The sequence below is a fragment of the Coregonus clupeaformis genome, chromosome 20, assembly GCF_020615455.1.
Source record: "Coregonus clupeaformis isolate EN_2021a chromosome 20, ASM2061545v1, whole genome shotgun sequence".
Lineage (NCBI taxonomy): Eukaryota > Metazoa > Chordata > Actinopteri > Salmoniformes > Salmonidae > Coregonus > Coregonus clupeaformis.
The window spans coordinates 28,866,358-28,890,876 of record NC_059211.1 but is presented as its reverse complement, the minus strand read 5'-3'; the positions used below and the strand labels follow the sequence as shown (position 1 = coordinate 28,890,876).

General features: G+C 45.5%; 1 protein-coding gene across 1 annotated transcript in view; it reads right to left on the bottom strand.

The window, feature by feature from the left end:
* Positions 1-24,519, bottom strand: part of LOC121532954 (collagen alpha-1(XXIV) chain) — a 179,574-nt gene that overhangs the window by 110,916 nt on the left and 44,139 nt on the right. Inside the window, exons 6-15 of the mRNA XM_045205811.1 lie at positions 24,182-24,235; positions 19,619-19,672; positions 18,256-18,309; positions 14,723-14,767; positions 13,526-13,579; positions 12,839-12,883; positions 8,041-8,094; positions 7,247-7,291; positions 6,271-6,324; positions 4,877-4,921 (exon numbers count right to left, since the gene is read on the bottom strand). Coding sequence (XP_045061746.1) covers positions 4,877-4,921; positions 6,271-6,324; positions 7,247-7,291; positions 8,041-8,094; positions 12,839-12,883; positions 13,526-13,579; positions 14,723-14,767; positions 18,256-18,309; positions 19,619-19,672; positions 24,182-24,235 — 504 coding nt within the window. The remainder of the gene's footprint in view (positions 1-4,876; positions 4,922-6,270; positions 6,325-7,246; positions 7,292-8,040; positions 8,095-12,838; positions 12,884-13,525; positions 13,580-14,722; positions 14,768-18,255; positions 18,310-19,618; positions 19,673-24,181; positions 24,236-24,519) is intronic.

The window sequence follows — 24,519 nt, the reverse complement described above, 5'->3', positions numbered from 1 at the left end:
TCCCTCTTTACCTGCAGTATGCAGGAGGGTCAGGCGTCTCAACTAATTAGAAGAAACCAAAGCTGGAGTCTCTCTCCTTTGGCACTGGACTTCAAAGAAGAAGAAGAAGAGTTGGTGGAGGTAGAGGGCAGTTCTCATATGCAGCCAGCCGCCCAGTACTCACCCTGTCCCCTCTCTCTCTCTCTCTCTCTCTCTCTCTCTCTCTCTCTCTCTCTCTCTCTATCTCTCTCTTTCTCTCTCCTCTCTCCTCTCTCCTCTCTCTCTCTCCCCCATAATTCGGTCGTGTCATGCCATTGTTATGAACATTCTCAAGCCGCCCTCCGCCATAGTTGTGCCCAAAAGTCATGATAAGCCAAGTCATTCTGAACTGTTTCGTCTAAATTACACTATAGTGGCCTGGAAATACAATGACAGTGCTAAAGTAGGCAAAAAAATTGCAGGAAACAACTTTGCCATCATTATCATGTCGTCAAATTGACTTTAGACAGATGGCAATGCTGTTATTAGCTAGCAAAGTTAGTCAAAAATAGCTAATAATGCTAATGTTAGGTATCTAAAATCCAGTGGTATCCCCTCAAGCTTAGCTAGCCAACGTTATACTGCATCTGAAGTCAATCAAAATGATGACAAAAGGTTTTCTCTCTCTCTCTCTCTCTCTCTCTCTCTCTCTCTCTCTCTCTCTCTCTCTCTCTCTCTCTCTCTCTCTCCCTCTCTCCCTCTCTCCTCTCTCTCTCTCTCTCTCTCTCTCTCTCTCTCTCTCTCTCTCTCTCTCTCTCTCTCTCTCTCTCTCTCTCTCTCTCTCTCTCAGCTCAGGGCTTGACAGGCCGCCAAGCCTTTAAAGTGAATCAAATATTGATAATCCACCTTTGGCAGGTCATGGTCTGCTCCGCACAGTGCAGCACTAAGCATTCCACAGTAGCACTCGCAGGCAGGATGAGGAATATATTGTTGCCATTCAAAACAAATCCATGGTGCCTGTCTAAGAAACCATTGGCACTAGCTAGATTTCCATTTATCAAAGCAAGTCAGAGCAGATTCCCCATTCATCAAACATTTAACTCTCCCAGTATCCAAAACATCATCCAAAACATCTAATATACAGACAAATATGGAGTGTAGCTTAATGTGTTTCAAATCAAATCAAATGTTATTTGTCACATACAAGTGTTTAGCAGATGTTATTGCGGGTGTAGCGAAATGCTTGTGCTTCTAGCTCCGACAGTGCAGTAATATCTAAAAAGTAATATCTAACAATTTCACAACATATACCCAATACATACAAATCTAGTAAGGAATGGAATTTAAGAATATATACATATATGGACAAGCAATGACAGAGCGGCATGGACTAAGATACAGTAGAATATTATAGAATAGAATACAGTATATACATATGAGATGAGCAGTGCAAGATATTATTCAATAAGTAAACATTATTAAAGTGACTAGTGTTACATTTCTTAAAGTGGCCAGTGATTTCAATAGGCAGCAGCAGCCTCTAATGTGCTAGTGATGGCTATTTAACAGTCTGATGGCCTTGAGATAGAAGCTGTTTTTCATTCTCTGTCCCAGCTTTGATGCACCTGTACTGACCTCGCCTTCTGGATGATAGCGGGGTGAACAGGCAGTGGCTTGGGTGGTTGATGTGCTTGATGATATTTTTGGCCTTCCTGTGACATCGGGTGCTGTAGGTGTCTTGGAGGGCGGGTAGTTTGCCCCTGGTAGTACGTTCGGCAGACCGCACCACCCTCTGGAGAGCCCTACGGTTGCGGGCGGTGCAGTTGCCGTACCAGGTGGTGATACAGCCCGACAGGATGCTCTCAATTGTGCATCTGTAAAAGTTTGTGAAGGTTTTAGGTGCCAAGCCAAATTTCTTCAGCCTCCTGAGGTTGAAGAGGCTCTGTTGCGTCTTCTTCACCACACTGTCTGCGTGGGTGGACCATTTCAGTTCGTCAGTGATGTGTACGCCAAGGAACTTGAAGCTTTCCAACTTCTCCACTGCGGCCCCGTCGATGTGGATAGGGGGGTGCACCCGCTGCTGTTTCCTGAAGTCCACGATCATCTCCTTTGTTTTGTTGACGTTGAGTGAGAGGTTATTTTCCTGGCACCACACTCCCAGAGCCCTCACCTCCTCCCTGTAGGCCGTCTCGTCATTTTTGGTAATCAAGCCTACTACTGTTGTGTCGTCTGCAAACTTGATGATTGAGTTGGAGGTGTGCTTGGCCACGCAGTCATGGGTGAACAGGGAGTACAGGAGGGGGCTGAGCACTCACCCTTGTGGGGCCCCAGTGTTGAGGATCAGCGAAGTGGAGATGTTGTTTCCTACCTTCACCACCTGGGGGGCGGCCCGTCAGGAAGTCCAGGACCCAGTTGCACAGGGCGGGGTTCAGACCCAGGGCCTCAAGCTTAATGATGAGCTTGGAGGGTACTATGGTGTTGAATGCTGAGCTGTAGTCAATGAACAGCATTCTTACATAGGTATTCCTCTTGTCCAGGTGGGATAGGGCAGTGTGCCGTGTGATGGCGATTGCATCGTCTGTGGATCTATTTGGGCGGTAAGCAAATTGAAGTGGTCTAGGGTGACAGGTAAGGTAGAGGTGATATGATCCTTGACTAGTCTCTCAAAGCACTTCATGATGACAGAGGTGAGTGCTACGGGGCGATAGTAATTTAGTTCAGTTACCGTTGCTTACTTGGGTACAGGAACAATGGTGGCCATCGTGAAGCATGTGGGAACAGCAGACTGAGAAAGGGAGAGATTGAATATGTCCGTAAACACACCAGCCAGCTGGTCTGCGCATGCTCTGAGGACACGGCTAGGGATGCCGTCTGGGCCGGCAGCCTTGCGGGGGTTGACATGCTTAAATGTCTTACTCACGTCGGCCAAGGAGAAGGAGAGGCCACAGTCCTTGGTAGTGGGCCTCGTCGGTGGCACTGTGTTATCCTCAAAGCGGGTGAAGAAGGTGTTTAGCTTGTCTGGAAGCGAGACGTCGGTGTCGGCGACATGGGTGGTTTTCCTTTTGTAGTCCGTGATTGTCTGTAGACCCTGCCACATACGTCTCGTGTCTGAGCCGTTGAATTGCGACTCTACTTTGTCTCTATACTGAAGTTTTACTGGGGCGGCAGGTAGCTTAGTGGTTAAGAGTGTTGTGCCAGTAAACGAAAGGTTGCTGGTTCTAATCCCCTGCTGACTAGGTGAAAAATCTGTCGATGTGCCCTTGAGCAAGGCACTTAACCCTAATTGCTCTGGATAAGAGCGTCTACAAAAATGTTTTGCCAGTTTAATTGCCTTGCGGAGTGAGTAGCTACACTGTTTGTATTCTGCCATATTCCCAGTCGCCTTGCCATGGTTAAATGCGGTGGTTTGCGCTTTCAGTTTTGCACGAATGCTGCCATCTATCCACGGTTTCTGGTTAGGGTAGGTTTTAATAGTCACAGTTGGCACAACATCACCTATACACTTCCTGATAAACTCAGTCACCGTATCCGTGTATTTGTCAATGTTATTCTCGGAGGCTACCTGAAACATATCCCAGTCCGCGTGATCAAAACAATCTTGAAGCATGGATTCTGATTGGTCAGACCAGCGTTGAATAGTCCTTAGCACGGGTACTTCCTGTTTGAGTTTCTGCCTATAGAAAGGGAGGAGCAAAATGGAGTCGTGGTCAGATTTGCCGAAAGGAGGGCGGGGGAGGGCCTTAAAACCATCCCGGAAGTTCGAATAGCAATGGTCGAGGATTTTAGCAGCGCGAGTACAACAGTCGATATGTTGATAGAACTTCGGCAGCCTAGTCCTCAAATTTGCTTTGTTAAAATTCCCGGCTACAATAAATGCAGCCTCAGTATATGTGGTTTCCAGTTTGCATAAAGTCCAGTGAAGTTCTTTGAGGGCCGTCGGGGTATTGGCTTGAGGGGGATATACACGGCCGTGACTATAACCGAAGGAAATTATCTTGGGAGATAATACGGTCGGCATTTGATTGTGAGGTATTCTTGGTCGGGTGAACAGAAGGACTTGAGTTCCTGTATGTTACTACAATTACACCATGAGTCGTTAATCATGAAACACACACCTCTGCCCTTCTGCTTCCCGGAGAGATATTTATTCCTGTCTGCGCGATGAACTGAGAACCCATCTGGCTGGACCGATTTCGACAGAATATCCCCAGAGAGCCATGTATCCGTGAAACAAAGTATGTTACAGGCCTTGATGTCTCTCTGGAAAGAAATCCTTGCCCGGAGCTCGTCGAGCTTGTTAACCAGAGACTGAACATTAGCGAGTAGTATACTTGGAAGCTGTGGGTGGTGTGCGCGCCTCCTAAGTCGAACCAGCAGGCCGCTCCGAGTGCCTCTCCTCCGCCGGCTATGTTTTGGATCAGCCGCTGGAATCAGTTCAATTGCCCTGGGGAGAGCAAACAAAGGATCTGCTTCGGGAAAGTTGTATTCTTGGTTGTAATGCTGGTGAGTTACCGTCGCTCTGATATCCAATAGTTTTTCCCGGCTGTATGTAATGATACAAAAAACTTTCCTAAGAGCTAGTCGCGAGGCAGCCATCCTCGTCGGCGCCAGGGAATTTTTTTAAATACACTGTATGAGAGAAGTACTGTAGAGAGGAATCAACAGCATCAGACCCTACTCTATCTCATCTTCCCTGAACTGATCAAAATCAAACATACCAGAATGAATGAATGGAATGAGAAAATGAATGAATGAATGAACACTACATTCAAAGTCAGTGGTAAGATACTACTGTAGTCAACCTCTACAACACTAAACGCACAATGTCATAAAGCTAAAAACATTGGACCTTGATCGAAACACAACAGATGAATGAAGACATGGTGTGTAATGTAATGTTGTGTTGTGTGATACTCACCCTTAGACCAGGAAAGCCCCCCATGCCAGCCCCTCCAGCAGGCCCCTGTAGGAGAGCACAGGAACATCATAAGTACAGGGTAGCAATGCAAAGACACACACACAGACACACACACACACAGACACACACACACACACACACACACACACACACACACACACACACACACACACACACACACACACAGGATAATAAAGCTTTTCTCCAAATTACAATATCATGCAGGCTGGCACACCCAGATACAGCTAATCATAGTACAAACCTATCTTCGTCACTGCTTGTAAGTCTACATTAAACAGTGCTTTCACAGTACTTTTACAGTGCTTTTACAGTGCTTTTACCGTGCTTTTTAAATCAATAAAAAACAGGCCCAGAACAAACAGAAGAGAAGAAACATCAAAGTTTATAATCTGCAGCATACTTTTCCGGCTCAATAAAGATAACCCCTCTAACTGCTGTTTTGATTGAACTCTGCCCAACACATCCCCGCTAATCTTAATGGATTACATATCATCTCAGCACATTGAGCTCTAAAACATTACAGACCACAGGGCCTGGGCTGAGCTCATCCATCCAGAGTTATAGAGTATGTTTACATGGACACTAATAATTCAATATTAAACTGATTATGGCAGTTGGCTGAGTATGGCATTAGTCATGTAAACACCTTACTCTACTTATCTTAATCGGCGTAAGGTCATAATCGAAGTAAGTATACAGCGATTAAAACACCTGGTTTTCTGTGCAATCTTTCGAATCGTTAGGACATGTAAACGCCTTAATCAGAGTTCCAGCAGTGTATTTGATCTGTGTATGTGCTAGCACCAGCCAAGCAAGCTTCCTTCTTTTGCGCGAGTGAAGTGAGTTCGGAAAAACTGAAAGTATGCATCTTAGAAATAATTTTCAAATACCAACTTTATATGTCCGAACTCAGAATCAAATAGGGTTCCCAAAAATAACATGGTCACTGTGGTAGAAGGTTTATTTTGATTGGCGATATTCTGCATTTATCAAAGTCCCATCAGTTGCCAGATTTCAGATGTGTCCATGTAAACAGGATTATTAAGGAAATAATTTGTCTTGCAAATATTAATCTGACTAATCATATTATTGTGTCCGTGTCAGCGTACTCAATGATAGATCCAGAAAGATAGACAGTGCAGAGAGTGTTCTAATCTAAACCATACAGAGGCTGTATAGAGTCAACCCTAGCATTTCTGAGGCCAAAAGAGAACAGCAGGAAATACAGTACATTGCTCAGCCCTGCTCAGTAAAGCTAATCTATCAAAAGGCATTGGGCCTCTAGAGCAGGGCTACACTAAATACTTCCTGGAGTGTCTGAGTCCACAAACTAGGCAACAGGATAAGAGGAGGAGGAGAGACGTAGATCTTACCTCGTCGCCATCAGGTCCAGGATGACCCCTTTCACCAACGTCCCCAACAACTCCCTGGACACAAAACAAAAACAAAAGTTTTTCATTGCACAATTTTGGCAGTTCAGTTAGGAGTTATGGTGCGCCTTTAGATTTTCAGGCACTCCTAGGTAATAATCTCTCTTCATTGTGGGCCTGTCAGATGAAACAGTGTAAAAGATGCTGGCCCTCCTTGCCTGCCTACACACCGATCTTATTTGCATATTGTGTGATGTTCTGATGAGTCCTAAACTCCTGTTGCTAGGCTACCTGCCACCCTATGTCAGGCCTTTGTCTCTGAGACACTGTTTTCCTATGCCACCCTGACTGGCACTGAGAGAGAATCCCTCAAATGCCGAACAAAATGCCACGGTACGCATATACTCCTGTTATTGGCATCCTGTCCAGCGGTTGTTTTTATTTCATGAGTAATCTTTTATTTTTGTCTGTGTGTGATTTTTTAGTTTTGGCACTGTCTGTGTCGAGTGCATTTGCACATTAGCAGCGAACACTCACAGCATACAAATTATGTCTGGCTTTGAAGTTTCTTAGGGCTTCCTGTGTTGAGGGTAAAGTATTACTTCTTTAGGAGTACCTGATGTACATGTTTAGGGGTTGTGTAACCCTTCTTTCCCACCGGTATTTCCCCCTCTCCTCACGCCTCCTCCTCTCCTCCCCTCTTTTCTCATTTTTTCTCCTCTCTCTTCCTCTCTTCTCCTCTCTCCTCTCCCTCCTCTTTTCTCCTCTCCCTTTCCCTCCCCTTCTCTGTTAGGAGCTGTACTGATTTACCCCCCTCCAGTTACCCCCCATCCTTCCAACATCTTGATAGCAAATTACTTTTTCCACAATTTGGACCCCAGTTATTGACAGAGATGAATGTGTTCCGTTCCCCTTTTACCTCTCCAGTAATATCTCTGGTTTCAAAGCTGTGTGGTGTGGGTGTAGTGGGATCCGTTACCTGTCTTCCTTTGGGACCGGTCTTCCCAACCGGACCGGGAATACCCTGAAAAAAAGGAAAAGGGAAAATGTAACTTAACTCTCAGGTGTGGAAAAGTGACTGCCATTTGCTGAGTAATTCATATGAAAAAATATCCTAAAGGCCTCCCCCACAGAATAAATTAATGTAGGTTCTTGATTGGACATTACTGCCAGGCTAGGAGAGTTATTAGGGGATCATAAACACTGTACTATGCTCCAAGGACTTATGATTTATTTCATGATGAAAGAGCATATTTTCCACTCATACAACAATGTCGAACATGTAGTTATTAGACATTTAGTTGTCCTTATGGAAGAACTCCCTGAGGAGAGAGCAATGTGCTTGGATCAACTGCTTTGTAAGTATCAGCAAACATTTGGATCTATAAATAAGTTACAATTAACAAGGCCAACCACATATTCTCCTGTTGCTTCATAGCTCCAAAACAGATTAAATGCAACATGAATTGCCTTTGGTTAGATCAGTTTTCAAACAGACACTTAATTAGGTGCACATATTTTATTTAACCTTTATTTAACTAGCAAGTCAGTTAAGAACAAATTCTTATTTACAATGACAGCCTACCCCGGACAAACCCTCCCCTAACCCGGACAACACTGGGCCAATTGTGCGCCGCCCTATGGGACTCCCGATCATGGCCGGTTGTGATACAGCCCGGGATCGAACCCTGGTCGGTAGTGACACCTCTAGCACTGCGAATCAGTGCCTTAGACTTCTGCGCCACACGGTCCCCGAATCAAGGCGATACTTACTCTCTCCCCTTCTAGCCCTGGTGGACCAGCTATACCAGGAGGACCAATGAAACCCTGAAACACAAACACACATTAGTTACAGGTGAACCAGTTTGAACATCTGTAACACTTTAGCTGGAGGTATACTGCAAAGTCATGAGCATGTAAGACCCCTTAATAAAGTCTTATAATCATATCTAACATCTAAGAAAGACATCATTTGGACAGATTGTACAAATGTAAAGTCTTGCCCCCCAATCCTCCCTTCCCCAAAACACGTGTAAATATTGGACTATAAATTGTGCCTTCCTGTATTATACTGATGCTAAAATGTTTATTCTATTCCACTGAGCCATTTACTTTATGTTCGTATTCTTATATTTTATTATTTCTTATTGTTGTTGCATTGTGGAGAAGGAACCTGCAAGTAAACATTTCGTTGGACGGTGTATACCATGTCTATCCCGTACATACGACTAGTAAAACCTGAAACCTGAAACATGTCTTTACTTTGTCTATTGATGAATTAGGACAGGGGGGGCGTTACTGAACTGAACATTCGTCAGTCACCCACAGACAGTGGAAGTTGAACAGGAATGCTGTTGAACCTACAGTACAGCAAACACAGAGATAAATCAGCATATTTCTGATGGTACAGTAAGTACTTACAGATGTAGGATCTTAATTTGATCACCCTGTTGCCGGAGAACTTTCCTGCAAGGTTTAAAAAAGCTTCTGAAGTTTGTAATTTCCACTATGAAATTTCAGACTTGATTTTCCCTTATCAAAAATGTATCAACCCCTATAAAAATTGATATTAATTACAGTGCCTTCGGCAAGTATTCAGACCCCTTGACTTTTTCCACATTTTGTTACGTTACAGCCTTATTCTAAAATTAATTAAATTGTTTTTTTCCCTCATCAATCTAAACACAATACCCCATAATGACAAAGAAAAAACAGGTTGTTAGAAGGTTTATCCAATTTACATAAGTATTCAGACCCTTTACTCAGTACTTTCTTGAAGCACCTTTGGCAGCGATTACAGCCTCGAGTCTTCTTGGGTATGACACTACAAGCTTGGCACACCTGTATCTGGGGAGTTTCTCCCATTCTTCTCTGCAGATCCTCTCAAGCTCTGTCAGGTTGGATGGGGAGCGTTGCTGCACAGCTATTTTCAGGTCTCTCCAGAGATGTTCGATTGGGTTCAAGCCCGGGCTCTGGCTGGGCCACTCAAGGACATTCAGAGACTTGTCCCGAAGCCACACCTGCGTTGTCTTGGCTGTGTGCTATGGGTCGTTGTCCTGTTGGAAGGTGAACCTTCGCCCCAGTCTGAAGTCCTGAGCTCTCTGGAGCAGGTTTTCATTTAGGATCTATCTGTACTTTGCTCCGTTCATCTTTGCCTCGATCCTGACTAGTCTCCCAGTCTCTGCAGCTGAAAAACATCCCCACAGCATGATGCTGCCACCACCATACTTCACCGTAGGGATGGTGCAAGGTTTCCTCCAGACTTCCGTCTGGCCACTCTACCATAAAGGCCTGATTGGTGGAGTGCTGCAGAGATGGTTGTCCTTCTGGAAGGTTCTCCCATCTCCACAGAGGAACTCTAGAGCTCTGTCAGAGTGACCATCAGGTTCTTGGTCACCTCCCTGACCAAGAACCTTCTCCCCCGATTGCTCAGTTTGGCTGGCCGGCCAGCTCTAGGAAGAGTCTTGGTGGTTCCAAACTTCTTCCAGGTAAGAATGATGGAGGCCACTGTGTTCTTGGGGACCTTCAATGCTGCAGACATTTTTTGGTACCCTTCCCCAGATCTGTGCCTCGACACAATCCTGTCTCAGAGCTCTACGGACAATTCCTTCGACCTCATGGCTTGGTTTTTGCTCTGACATGCACTGTCAACATGCACTGTTACCACAGGTGGACTCAAATCAAGTTGTAGAAACATCTCAAGGATGATCAATGGAAACAGGATACACCTGAGCTCAATTTCGAGTCTCATAGCAAAGGGTCTGAATACTTATGTAAATAAGGTATTTCTGTTTTTATTTTTAATACATTTGCTAAAAATCTATTGTGTGTAGATTGCTGAGGATTATTATTTTTTAAATCCATTTTAGAATAACGCTGTAACGTAACAAAATGTGGAAAAAGTCAAGGGGTCTGAATACTTTCCGAAGGCACTGTATAATCCACATAATAATTCACATTTCCTGTTGCTGCAGGATTATTTTCCTGCAGTAGGAAACTAGCTAAAATTAAGATCCTACATCTGTACATATAGATAAATCACCATATCTCTGATGGTACAGTGCATACAGATAAATGATTGTGACATCCTGCAGACTGTTGAATACCTGAGCAGATTTATCTTAAGCCCATCAAATTGATAGGATCTCTGAACTCATTGAGTCCTGCGTGTCAGGTGAGTTAATGTATGTAGCTAGAGGAACCCTGTTGTGGTTGTGGCCAGATCAAAGATCAGTGATGATGATATTCACCTACTGTATTCTAGTGCTGGCATATGCACGTGTTCACATAAGAACCCACACGCAAGTCCACAGAAAGGTTAGCCTGAAGTCAATCTTTCAGCCTAATGATACATTGTCTGGCATCATGGACAGATTTGAGAGGGATAGATCTCTCTCTTTCTGCCTCTTCTTTTTCTCATTCTACCGTTCCATCTTTCTGCCTCTTCTTTTTCTCATTCTACCGTTCCATCTTTCTGCCAGGGGAGCTACCAACCCTGGTCTTATTGAGCTGAAACAGCTCCGTCTGTAGAATGTTTCATGGCTAGAGCAGCAGGTCAACTGGTCACCCATGCTGCTCTGTAAAAAAAAGTTACATCTTTGCTGACAGACTGAGAGCTAATCACCACCTCAGAGAAAGTTACAAGCGGCCATTTATCCACGCTCAGTAAGAAAAGTAACAAGCGGTGTATTTTTCAAACATTTACATTTTCAATTATGAATCCCTCTCTGCTGGCAGGCTAAGAGATGACCACCTCAAAGAGAGATCAGTCATGTCCACATCTCACTCAGTACGAAACAGAATACTCATCTGGGGGTAGCAAATAATGCCTCGTCACCATTACCTCTCAATTCACCCCCTTAAAGAGAGGAGAAAAGGGAGGAGTGAACACATGAACAGGCAGACAGAGTCTGGTCCAGTGTGGGGGACAGGAGATTTCTATAATAAGAACAGACAGCAGTCTGGAATAGTGGCGGACTGGCGGCTTATCTGCTATGTTTTGGTTTCTTCCTAACTAGAATCACATGTTCCTTCAGTCAGCAATAATACACCATGTACAGTAGATGACTAAATATCTCTCCCCCTCTCTCTCTCTGTCTCTGATCTCTCTCTCTCTTCATATTTTCTTTCCATTCTTTCTGTCATTCTTTATCTTTCATCTCCTCCTCTCGCTCTCTCGCTCTCTCTCTCTCTGATCTCCCTCTTTTTCCACGTTCTTCAGCCATGGCAATCTGCCAGAGATGTCCTCAAACTCATTGAGCCCTGTAGTTTTCCTAATAGGCTGATGTCATTCTGTCTCTGACATGAACATATCATGTAGGCATAACACAAAGGACAAACTGTGAGGGATACCCCTTACACTTCCCATACTGCATACCCTCCTCCCAATCATTATATCTATGCTCTCCCCCTCTCTCTCTTCTCTCCCTCCTCCCAATCATTATATCTATGCTCTCCCCCTCTCTCTCTTCTCTCCCTCCTCCCAATCATTATATCTATATTCTCCCCCTCTCTCTCTTCTCTCCCTCCTCCCAATAATTATATCTATGCTCTCCCCCTCTCTCTCTTCTCTCCCTCCTCCCAATCATTATATCTATGCTCTCCCCCTCTCTCTCATCTCCCTCCTCCCAATCATTATATCTATGCTCTCCCCCTCTCTCTCTTCTCTCCCTCCTCCCAATCATTATATCTATGCTCTCCCCCTCTCTCTCTTCTCTCCCTCCTCCCAATCATTATATCTATGCTCTCCCCCTCTCTCTCTTCTCTCCCTCCTCCCAATCATTATATCTATGCTCTCCCCCTCTCTCTCTTCTCTCCCTCACGTTCTCACTAATCTCCACTTGCCTTTCTTTCCCTGAGCTGTAACTCACGCCCTACCTAAACCAGCCCCTTTCTCTCATTTGCTCTCTTTTTTTCCCTCCCTCCCTCCCTCCCTCCCTCCCTCCCTCCCTCCCTCCCTCCCTCCCTCCCTCCCTCCCTCCCTCCCTCTCTGCAGGCCTGACACTGACTAATCCCTTCAGGAAATTAAGTATTCCCTTTAACAGAGCTGAGTGCAGAAGAGGGCAGAGGGGAGTGGGGAGTGGGGAGTGGGGAGATGGGAGTGGAGTGTGGAGATATGGGAGTGGGGAGAGGGGAGATGGGAGTGGGGGAGAGGGAGGTGGGGGAGTGGGAGAGGAGAGGGGAGAGGGGAGAGGGAGAGAGGAGAGGAGAGGGGAGAGGGGAGAGGGGAGAGGGGAGAGGGGAGAGGGGAGTGGGGAATAAGGAGAGGGGAGAGGGAGAGGGGAGGGGAGAGGGGAGGGGAGGAGGAGGAGAGGGGAGAGGGAGAGGGGAGAGGGGAGAGGGGAGAGGGAGAGGGGAGTGGGAGTGGGGGAGAGGGAGAGGGAGAGGGAGGGGAGTGGGGAATAAGGGAGAGGGAGAGGAGGGGAGAGGGAGAGGGGAGAGGGAGAGGGGAGAGGGAGATGGGGAGTGGGGTGAGGGGAGAGGGGAGAGGGGAGAGGGGAGAGGGGAGATGGGAGTGGGGAGAGGGGAGAGAGGAGAGGGGAGAGGGCAGGAAGTAGGGAGCTGTACTTACACGTACACCTTTAGGACCTGGGTTACCTTCTGGCCCAGCCAAACCCTACAACAAAGAGCAGCATGAGAAGAGGGTATTGTCAAAACATGTAGAGAGAGACTGTCTGTTACACAGGACAATTCACAGTATACTTCCACACATAAAACACATAAAACGGTACGTTTTATATGGATAGGGAATGAACAGTTTGATTGGATAGACTGTTTGTCTTAGAGGTCAAAAGAGAATAAGGAAACATGCTAGTCATAGCTTACTCTCAGCTACATTATACATCCTTGTTATCATTTCTGAGCATGAACTTTTAGTTCAAACATTCATTGTCTTAAATATACAAAACCTGTCTTCAGTATAATCTTCAATTAATAAAAGGGTGAAATGAAAATGATTCAAGCTATTTTGCTAAACATTTCAAGCGAAAAGGTCACCAGTCAACTGTTGTTTCACTAGTCTAATTAAATCAAATGACATTTTATTGGTCACATACACATATTTAGCAGATGATATTGCGGGTGTAGTGAAATGCTTGTAAAGAGACTGGGACTATGTCACTACTGTAGTTTGGAGTGAGACAGGTGAACATGATACGTATTTCTGAGTACAGCAATATGATAGTACACAGGTAGAATTCTGGGTAATGTGGTCAAGCCAAGAGGATGGATGGAGGAATCTGGAGCGTATTCACTGCACCTGCCTGCCAGGGTAACCTGCAGCCCCAGTCACTCCTGGAAGTCCTGGTATGCCCTGCGGAAAAAGAGAGAAAGAGAGAGAGAGAGAGAGAGAGAGAGAGAGGGGGCGAGAGAGAGAGAGAGAGAGCAAGAGAGAGGGAGATGGAGAGAGAGAGAGAGAGCGAGAGAGAGAGAGAGAGAGAGAGAGAGAGAGAGAGAGAAAAAAAGAGAGAAAGAGAGAAAGAGAGAGCGATAGAAAGACAGAGAGAGAGAGAGAGAGAGAGAGATAGAAAGAGAAAGAGAGAGAGAAAGAGAGAGAGATAGAAAGAGAAAGAGAGAGAGAACGAGAGAGAGAGAACGAGAGAGAGAGCGAGAGAAAGAGAGAGAGAGAGAGAGAGCAGTATGAAAGAAGATAAACATTGGCCCTTGCCAATGCTGCCAGCTCAGGAATAAAACAGGCACTGTTCACCCTCACCCGCCACTCCACTGCACTCCTACCCTCTATCCTCCACCCACTCTGTCTACTGACTATGTGTACCACTCTCCATACCCATCCCCCTCCCCACCTCTGTGCTTCCAGGCTCCTGCCCCTGGTACTGTAACATAGTGGTGCAGAGACCCAGAAAGACAGTGTGTACAGCCAGACTGTAGCAGAACACTCTCTTCTCTTCTCTTCTCTTCTCTTCTCTTCTCTTCTCTTCTCTTCTCTTCTCTTCTCTTCTCTTCTCTTCTCTTCTCTTCTCTTCTCTTCTCTTCTCCCTCTAACTCCTCCCCTTCCTGTTCCAGCCTGAACCCTGACCACTTCAGGGCACAGAGTGGCACCTGGTGCTGAAGTCATCGCAACACCTCACAGGATTTAAGTGTGCTGCCTGAGAGCACTCTGTTTTGGGATGTTATGTGTCAAAAGAGGAAACATTTCTTCTTCACGGAGAAGGAAGGGAAGTGAGAGGGAGAAAAGCAATGGCTGACAACACAGGGACAGCTGAGAGAGTGACCTGACTATACAGCAAATGAAATACAGGCTATAGCTGTCTGTGCCTCTCTCTCTGTGTGTGTGTGTGTGTGTGTGTGTGTGTGTGTGTGTGTGTGTGTGTGTGTGTGTGCATGTGTGTGTGTCATGCTCTATCCCCAAATTGGGCCATAATGAGATCAGTGACCTGGCCTGTTTAGGACATGTGTGTGACGAACCCCTTTGACCCAATGAACGCTAATGACTCACCTGTTCTCCTGGCTGTCCTGATGGCCCTGGATAGCCCTTAGCACCCTGCAGGTAGAGATAGAAACAATTTAATGAGGACCAGAGACAAAGAGGACTGAAAGGAGAATGTCACGTGCTCTACATTAGGTATCCTGTATAGGGCCCCTGACTGACTGAGTCATACAAAGTGATATCTGAACACTTCTGATCTGGGTCAGTGGAGAGAGAGAGAGAGAGAGAGAGAGAGAGAGAGAGAGAGAGAGAGAGAGAGAGAGAGAGAGAGAGAGAGAGAGAGAGAGAGAGAGAGAGAGAGAGAGAGAGAGAGAGAGAGAGAGAGAGAGAGAGAGAGAGAGAGAGAGAGAGAGAGAGAGAGGGGCAAAGAGAGAGAAAGAGGGGGTGGGTAAAAAGAGTGATTGTACGCCTATGATGATCCAGTCTGTAGGAGGCAGTATACATAGCCAGGTAGCCAAAGGTCAGTCTGTGTGCATTTCAGCCATACCATCATACAGAGACAGGACGCCCAGGGTTTACTAAGGATTCTGGAACATTCCAGAGCTTCCTTCTTCCTTCCCAGCACCCAGCAGTCTGGTGCCACCCTAACGGTTAAAGGTCATGGTCTGGTGCCACCCCTGAGGTCAAGGGTCAAAGGGCGTGGTGATTTACTTGTGACCTGGTCTGGGAATGGCAAGGCTATTTCTGCTCTGGGTCAGCAGGCATGTGTGAACCCCTCTAAAACACTTGGGAGAGGCGAAGGTCGAGAGCCATGCGTCCTCCGAAACGCGACCGCACTGCTTCTTGACACACCAATGTGTCCAAGAAAACGCTGTATAACTGGTGACCAAAGTCAGCTTGCAGGTGCCGGGCCCAGACCAGGTCACAAGGGGTCGCTAGAGCACGATGGGACAAGGGCATCCCGGCCGACCAAACCCTCCCCTAACCCGGACGACGCTGGGCCAATTGTGCGCCGCCTCATGGGTCTCCTGGTCATGGACGGCTGTGACATAGCCTGGGATCGAACCCGGGTCTGTAGTGACACCTCAAGCACTGCGATACAGTGCCTTAGACTGCTGCGCCACTCGGGAGGCCCTTTATCACAAATTTGAGTAGTTACTTGGGGGGCAAGGTCATTTGTAGTCGATCTCAAACACGTATCTGCTCTCACTACGGGATGGATGGGGCTTTGACACTGACAGACCGGTTTCACTTAATCTTTCTTAAAGAAAGTCATACAATGACAAACATTTCCCAACTTGACCATGACTAGCTACTGTAGAAGACAGATGTCCAATGAAATAACCGTTGATGCTATACTGACCTCATTCTACAGTGAGGCCAGTTGAAAGTACTGTATAATTAAGTGAATATGCTCGGTCAATAATCCTTGATAGTTTAAAAAAAGGTATTGTACCGGTCAGATACTGTAACTTTCAGGTGTCAAATTAAATAACAGTTGATGCTAAACTGTATCTAAATTGACGTATAATCAAATGACTGCCTGGTCAGTAATCATTGACACTGTAGTCCAAAAGAGGTCTTGTAATGGTCAAATAGCTCTGGTCGAGTCAAACCAGGATATATTCCATGAGCATAAATACAAATCAACATGTTGGATGCTTCATGATTTGAGCATTCCTCGTCTATAAAACATAACGAGAAACATCTAAGGCAGAAAACGATTACAGGGGGAAATCATAAATAATAATGTAATATAAAATGCACAAACAAATTTGATATTTCTTTGAAACCCTAGTTGGCTTGCTTAGTTATAATCCTCAGTCTCAGTATTATAGCCAGATACTGCATTTAGCTAAACTAGCGCTAATCCTGAGCTTTTAATAAACAACACATCCTTTTAACTGTAATGCCAGAGTTTTTAGTTTATTTAAAACACTGTTGTTTTTATCTTCAGGTTTATCATTTCCCACTGACGGCCATATCAACAACAGATGGGTACCTCTCCCAAACAAAAGTAGGTTAGGTAGCTCATATTTGTTTGGGACAGGAGAGCAAAACATTTTTTACAGGCCTGCTCCTTTCTTCTCCACTACAGTTTCCTAGGTTGTGACACGGTAACCTTAACACTCTGGGGTAAGGGGCTTATGCCGAAGTCATTCATTTCCTCTGAAAATACCTTCCCGGGACACAGTTGATGGGCTGGGTATTAGGTTCAGCTACTGCAAACATTAGTCTGTCTCCTCCTGGGAGGCAAGGTAAAGGGCAACCTCAGACAGATATGTGGAGAGTAGACCTAGGTTTCAATACTATTTTTAATATTGTTAATGCTTTTAGCTTTTGCTTTAGCCTGCTTGGTGTTTTCTATTTGTTCTGTGCAACAGGCAAGCTCAATCAAGCACAGCTAAAATATTTGAAATGATAGTATTTGAACCCAGGTCTGAGGGATAGACAGAGTAAGGCTAGGGGCAGTGGCAGTACAGTAGCAGTCCACAGCCAGCTACAGTTTGTGGAGACTGATAAAGGCTCTTAACTCTGAGACTAAACTGAGGACATTTGAGAGAGCTGTGCTGTGTGTGCTGATGTATGAATTTAATTGGTTCCTTCCCAGGTTCCTCCTTCTCCTCACGCCATTTGCTCTTTTGAAGAGGCATCAGATGGTGTGCCTGCCATTGGGGCCATAACCTCCCTCAGACTGCCTTTCCTCTTAAAGATGACCCTTGACTCCGGTGGTTCTCAGGTTCAGGCGGGGGAGCCCGGCTGCAGACAGGTCCCGCGGCGACGCCACCTCCCCAGGCTGCCCGCCGGTGTGTGCGTGTATCTATGAATGTGTGTGTGTCCAGCCCGACGGGGCGAGAGCAGGGTGGACAGACCCTCTCTGTGGCTGGGTAACATTATCCTGATTCCTGACCACAGCCAGGGACCGCTGGAGGCCTCTGCTTAAGGTGTGGGTAACACTTAGGAAGCTTATACAGTGGAAACATCGTGTGTGAGGTGAGCAGAAATGCCTCAGATTCAGAACAGAAGCTCATGCAGTGAACTGATAATCGGATAATCTCATTGTATCAGGACCAGTTCTCATCATTCATGTCTTAAAAGAGCCAATGGCACGCCAGTTGCTTTAGATAATATGTTTCTGTCACAGCCAGAGGTTAAAGGCCCAGTGTAGTCAAAATTCAGTTTTTCCAGTGTTTAATATCATATTGTAAAACAGCTGATGAAAGTAACACTATAAAAGTGTGAAAATATGTATTTGATCAGTGGTATTTCCTAATCAGCAGGTTTGCATGGGCGGGAGTTTCGCCTTTCCATGGTGACATAACCATGCTGTAAATTGGTTAATAGACCAATAACAAAAAAAGTTTCAAACCTCTCTGCCAATAACAAATACTTTTCAGTTTTCCCCTCCCCACTCAGACCCCTTCCAGACAGTCCTAGCAAAATTATTGCTTGAGAAATAGTTTATTTATTTATTTATGCAAATCTATTACCGAAAGGTATTTAATTGTTACCCAGAAATTATTTGATATTGATATAAAAACGGCTGCATTGTGTGCACGGCTGCATAACGGTGTTATAACCGTTTACCATTGAACTCTTACCGTTGGACCTGCGAACCCATCTGGACCTGGAACACCTTGTGGACCTCTGTCGCCCTGGAAACAGAGGGAGGAAACCATGACAACAACATTAGTTAGATCCCTCCTTCTTTGACCACTTTAGAAGAAAAAGTTCCTAGCAAGTCTCTTTTCATATGACAATATTTGCCAAGTAAAGGAATTTAAACTATTAAGAAATATCAGATAAGGGTAAGATGAAACTGAACAGGGAGCTGCAGCTGGCAAACATGCAAAGCAAAAGATGAGGATGGATAGAGTACAGGCCAACAGAAACAGCACAGACTGATAATAGGTAGCTGTGCCAAAGCTTTACAGCGAGACACCAAGATGTCAGAAGAGAAATATCGGAGTAGTGAGAGAGAGCAGGAGCGAGAGAGAGACAGAGAGAGAGAGAGAGAAAGAGAGAGAGATGGAGAGAGCGAGAGAGAGTGGTAGAGAGAGAGAGGGAGAGAGAGAGAGAGAGAGAGAGAGAGAGAGAGAGAGAGAGAGAGAGAGAGAGAGAGAGAGAGAGAGAGAGAGAGAGAGAGAGGGAGACAGACAGAGAGAGAGAGAAAGAGAGGGAGAGAGGGAGAGAGAGAGGGAGAGAGAGAGAAAAGAGGGAGAGCGGGAGAGAGGGAGAGAGAGAGAGAGGGAGAGAGAGAGAGAAAGAGAGGGAGAGAGGGAGAGAGAGAAAGAGAGGGAGAGAGGGAGAGAGAGAAAGGCCGACGTAGGCTGACTTGGCTCTCAAGAGAAGACATGCTATGTGCACACTGCCCACAAAATGAGGTGGAAACTGAGCTGTACTTCCTAACCTCGAAAACAAACCCAATTTTGATAAACTCCCTTATCTACTGGGTGAAAAACCACAGTGTGCCATCACAGCAGCAAGATTTGTGACCTGTTGCCACAAGAAAAGGGCAACCAGTGAAGAACAAACAACATTGTAAATACAACCCATATTTCTATTTATTTATTTTCCCATTTGTACTTTAACTATTTGCTCATTGTTACAACACTGTATATATACATAATATGACATTTGAAATGTCTTTATTCTTTTGGAACTTCTGAGTGTAATGTTTACTGTTAATATGTATTGTTTATTTCACTTTTGTTTACTATCTACTTCACTTGCTTTGGCAATGTTAACATATGATTCCCATGCCAATAAAGCCCTTAAATTGAAATTGAATTGAAATTGAAATTGAGAGAGGGAGAGAGAGAGAGAAAGAGAGGGAGAGAGAGAGGGAGAGAGAGTGAGAGAGAGAGAGAGAGAGAGAGAGAGAGAGAGAGGGAGAGAGAGTGAGAGTCTCTCTCTCTCTGTTTGTCTGTCTCCCAGACCAGACTACACCAGATTATTATTTACCTTGTCTCCTGGCGGGGCCTGACCTGGGGACAGTCCTGGATCGCCCTTGGAGCCCTGACAGTGACACACAGAGGGTCAGCACTTATTTATAGCAGGCAGCACCCTCCACTACATACAGGGGGGTCTAAGTTCAAATGTCATCTCTGCTGCTCTCTACTGTGGCAAAGTTCACCACCCGATTCCCACACTCTAAATCTCTTTTAAAGAGAAGGAGGTCCAACAGTGTTTTCCAATAAGAACAAAGTGACAGAAGAAACCACACAGGCTGATTCACACAGGGTAAGGTTTCCAAACAAACTCCAGTCCTCAGTGAGGGGAATGTGAGAGGTGGTGTGTATAAGCTTCTTTACAGACACCACTTCTCATCTCCTTTCTGACTGACTGATCTGTGCTGTTCATGGATTTTCTGTAAGGTATCTTACAGCCAATGAGATCTCCGGTGAGATTGATGCATCTTGCTGTCAGTGTGCGCCTCGGTCAAATTAGCAATATTTATAGACCCCCCCCCTTTAGAAGAGCTCATGTCTCCTTCAGGAGAGCTTAACTCCCCCTGGCTCCCCCGTAATTCACACTCTGTCTTTGGGGGTTTGGAGCATAGCATTTCACTTGTTTTGACTGACGGCCGTTCAAGCATTCAGCTGCTAAGGGCAGGGAGGGGTGTTTGTGTGTGTGTGTTTGTGTGTGTGTTTGTTTGTGTGTGTGTGAAAGCCCCAAGTCCCTCTCTTCTTTATTTGAAGAAGGTCAACAGGGCATGGTGTTCATTTAAAGCCTCTTTCAGGTCCCACTAGCCCATTGTCATAACAACCGTCAACTGAAGCTTTTCAGCTTTCAGCACATCGACCAGGCACCTCAGACACACACAGGTCTGCTTCTTATTTATTTTCTCATCCCTCTGTTTCTTCCCTTCTTCCCTCACACATCACATTTCACAACACACTTTACAAACAGAGACAAAGAGTTCCTCTCTATCCACCCCCGCCTCGAACACAGAGTGGGGGTTTGGGGTCTGAGGATGAGTCAGTCATGACTCATTGATGGGTCATGTGTGTGTGTGTGTGTGTGTGTGTGTGTGTGTGTGTGTGTGTGTGTCGGGTTACTGCGGTGTGTGTTTGTGTATGTGTGTGTTTCTGTGGTGCTAGCTACAGTGATTTAGGATGCAAAGTGTTTCAAAAGCATCAACTGGGAAACCTCAAGGGCCCTTGCTGCCCTCCCATGGCGTCCACACCTGGGTGAAAGGTCATACCAGAACACATCCATCAATGTCCGAGATCTCCTTCTGACAAACCAGAGAGGAAACAGAGGAATATAGGACGTTTCTGTCTCTACGTGTGCGGTCAGAAAGATTTAGATAAAGTATGCTTCTCTCTCCAACTATGCAAAAACATCAACTGAAACCAGCACTTATCCACTTAAAAACAACTAATTTTCACATTGAAATGATACAGTGCAATTACAATGGAATTAACAAGGGGTAGCATGAGGAAATGATATAATACACTAAGTATACCAAACATTAAGAACACCTTCCTAATATTCAGTTGCACCCCCCCATTTTGCCCTCAGAGTAGCCTCAATTCGTCAGGGCGTGGACTCTACAAGGTGTCGAAAGCGTTCCACAGGGATGCTGGCCCATGTTGACTCCAATGCTTCCCACAGTTGTGTCAAGTTGGCTGGATGTCCTTTGGGTGGTGGACAATTCTTGGAAAATGTTGAGCGTGAAAAACCCAGCAGCGTTGCAGTTCTTGACACACTCAAACCGGTGCGCCTGGCACCTACTACCATACCCCGTTCAAAGGCACTTAAATATTTTGTCTTGCCCATTCGACCTCTGAATGGCACATTCTAACTAATGTTGTCCAATGGGATCTAACTAATGTTGTCCATGTCTCAATTGTCTCAAGACTTTAAAAATCCTTCATTAACCTGTCTCCTCCCCTTCATCTACACTGATTGAAGTGGATTTAAACAAATTACATCAATAAGGGATCATAGTTTCATCTGGATTCACCTGTTCAGTCTGTGTCATGGAAAGAGCCGGTGTTCTTAATGTTTTGTATACTCAGTGTATATGCATCCTTTGTTTATGGCCCCACATTGAAGGGGTTGGGTTCAAAATTGGAGCTTTTCTCATCAACTACAAGGGGTGTCTGGTGCCAACCAACTCTCACCACAGACAAGGTTAGGTTAACGACTTGGCCACAGCCACCACACCAGTGCCGTCTGCACAGTGCAGCCCACATCCCTGTCAGAGAGCTGGCTGGGTCTGAACCAGTCTAGGAAAACCCACCAGACCATACCAGGGCTCTGTGTGTCTGAGGCTGAGCAGTCAACTAACGCCTGCTTTACAAGTGGAGCTACTTCCTCCTCTGAGGTATTGGTGGTAGCCTAGTGGTTAGAGCGTTGGGCCAGTGACCAAAAAGTTGCTGATCCGAATCCCCGAGCCAACTATGTGAAAATCATTTAACCCTAATTTGCTCCAGGGGTGCTGTACTACTATGGCTGACCCTGTAAAACAACACATTTCACTGCACCTATTATTCTTTATTTTTGACCTCAATGATGAGAAACAGAGGTGACGAGCCCAGCCTACCCTACTGCAACAGAGGCAAATACATAAAAGGAAGATGAGCCACATTGGAAAGAGGGTCTTTATTTAAGAGGTACGAGAGAGAGAGAGAGAGAGAGAGAGAGAGAGAGAGAGAGAGAGAGAGAGAGAGAGAGAGAGAGAGAGAGAGAGAGAGAGAGAGAGAGAGAGAGAGAGAGAGAGAGAGAGAGCAGAGAGAGAGAGAGAGAGAGAGAGAGTTTTCTCCAGGGTACCCTTACCACCTAGGAGAAAACTCAGGAGAGATGAACACCAGCCAAAGGTATCATTTGGCTGGTGGTTACTTGGCTTCAGGTGTTTTCTGTGGTCTCATGTTTCTGTCTCACTCTCGTGTGTGTCACTGTCTCTGTCTGTCTGTCTGTCTGTCTGTCTGTCTCTCTCTCTCTCTCTCGTTATTGTCTGTCTTGTGTGTGTCACTGTCTCTGTCTCTCTCTATCTCTGTGTGGGTCTCTCTGTTTTTCTCTAGTTTCCTGCGTCATCACCCCCAAGGATTTTGGGATAGTTTTTCATCATTGCCTTAGTGCCCCAAGGCAGTGTGGGTGTTGTTTCATCCTCTCCTCCCAACTTCCAACCCCCATAGCGGGTTCTTCCCTCTTAAAACCTGATCTAATGTACGCTAATGAGGGGTAAACTTCAAACCCCAAACCCACAATCACAGATCTCTAAATAAATGCCTATCATCATCACTTTTACTGCAAAACAAATTATTACTGGAGCAATATGAAATATTATGGTATGAAATTGGCCAGCTCGTTGAGGAGGCTGCAGTATAATCACATACAGTATGTTTCAGTCAGAACACATGGGCCATATGATCTGATCTGGTGGGCCCCAATGTTGACGTTTCTATTGAAACAGCTTTAAGATCTCCCTTTCATAATACTCTCCCTCTGAATCACAACAATGACTTTTTCTATGACTTTATTCAGGAAATAGCTTTTCTGAGAAGAAGAGCATTGGCTACGGTTTTGGAGCACTTTGAATTCAGTGTAGACAGGGAATTTTATATGGTAAAGTCTCCTTAAACATATCAACGTCTCGCATATGCAGTCAATTCCCCACATAAACTGTGATGTCAAAATATGGAAACTGTCCTGAAGGCATAGATCTCCAATCAGAGGGTTCGGGATAGGTAATACAGAGCCTGTACATATTAACAGAGCCTGTACATCAAGCTACAATCACTAAAACATACTGTAAAAAGCATAACATATTGCCGATGTCAGCCTTTAATGATAATACTGCTATACCCGTTACTGTTAGTATTCCTGTTATATTCCTACTCATCTAAGCCTCAACTTGACCCAGTCGACTAGAGTGTTCCAACTAACGACCCAACAGTTCAGGACAGAAGTCAAGTCAACCCCTTGCCTTGAGAGTCATTAAAGAGACTCACATCACAGCAAGCTGCAACGTATACTCTATGGAAAAACAAAATCCATCTACACGTGTATCCTTCTCTTGTTCTTCCCGTCCAAGAACAAATGAATAAACACTCCTTCTTCCTCCTCACCAACACCACTTTTTTTCCATGCACCTATTTCACCACCTTCCCTTCCATTCCGTCCCGCCCCTCCTCTTTAATGCCTACTCAATCAAATGACAGACAGAGGCATTTTCCCCCTCGTCCATCAGCATAGAACAGCCGATGAAAGGCCTCCATCATGCCCAGGGGGCACTTTCCACTCAATAAAATCTCTGCTGCTGCTCTTCACCATGGCAATGGCTGGGAAAGAGTCTATCTTGTCCAAAGTTATAACAGAAATCATAACCTCAACCCCTAGGTTAGTTAGGTTCTGCTTTCCAGTATGACATTGAACATCACAGCCAGGGCCCAGTCTATAAAACTGGTCCTGGCTGACCCATCATCAAGGCCCCCACATCCCACAACATTAACCAGGGCTCTCTCTGGAGCCCCAGGGGGACGTTTGTGCCCCCCAACCCAGGAGAAGGGCACTCACCTTGGCACCAGGAGGACCAGGCAGGCCGGGGTTTCCATGTGGACCAGTAGGACCCTAGAAACAGGCAGTGAGAGAGAGAGAGAGAGAGAGAGAGAGAGAGAGAGAGAGAGAGAGAGAGAGAGAGAGAGAGAGAGAGAGAGAGAGAGAGAGAGAGAGAGAGAGAGAGAGAGAGAGAGAGAGAGAGAGAGAGAGAGAGAGAGAGAGAGAGAGGGGAGAGAGAGAGAGAGAGAGAGAGAGAGAGAGCAGAGAGAGAGAGAGAGAGAGAGAGAGAGAGAGAGAGAGAGAGAGAGAGAGAGAGAGAGAGAGAGAGAGAGAGAGAGAGAGAGAGAGAGAGAGAG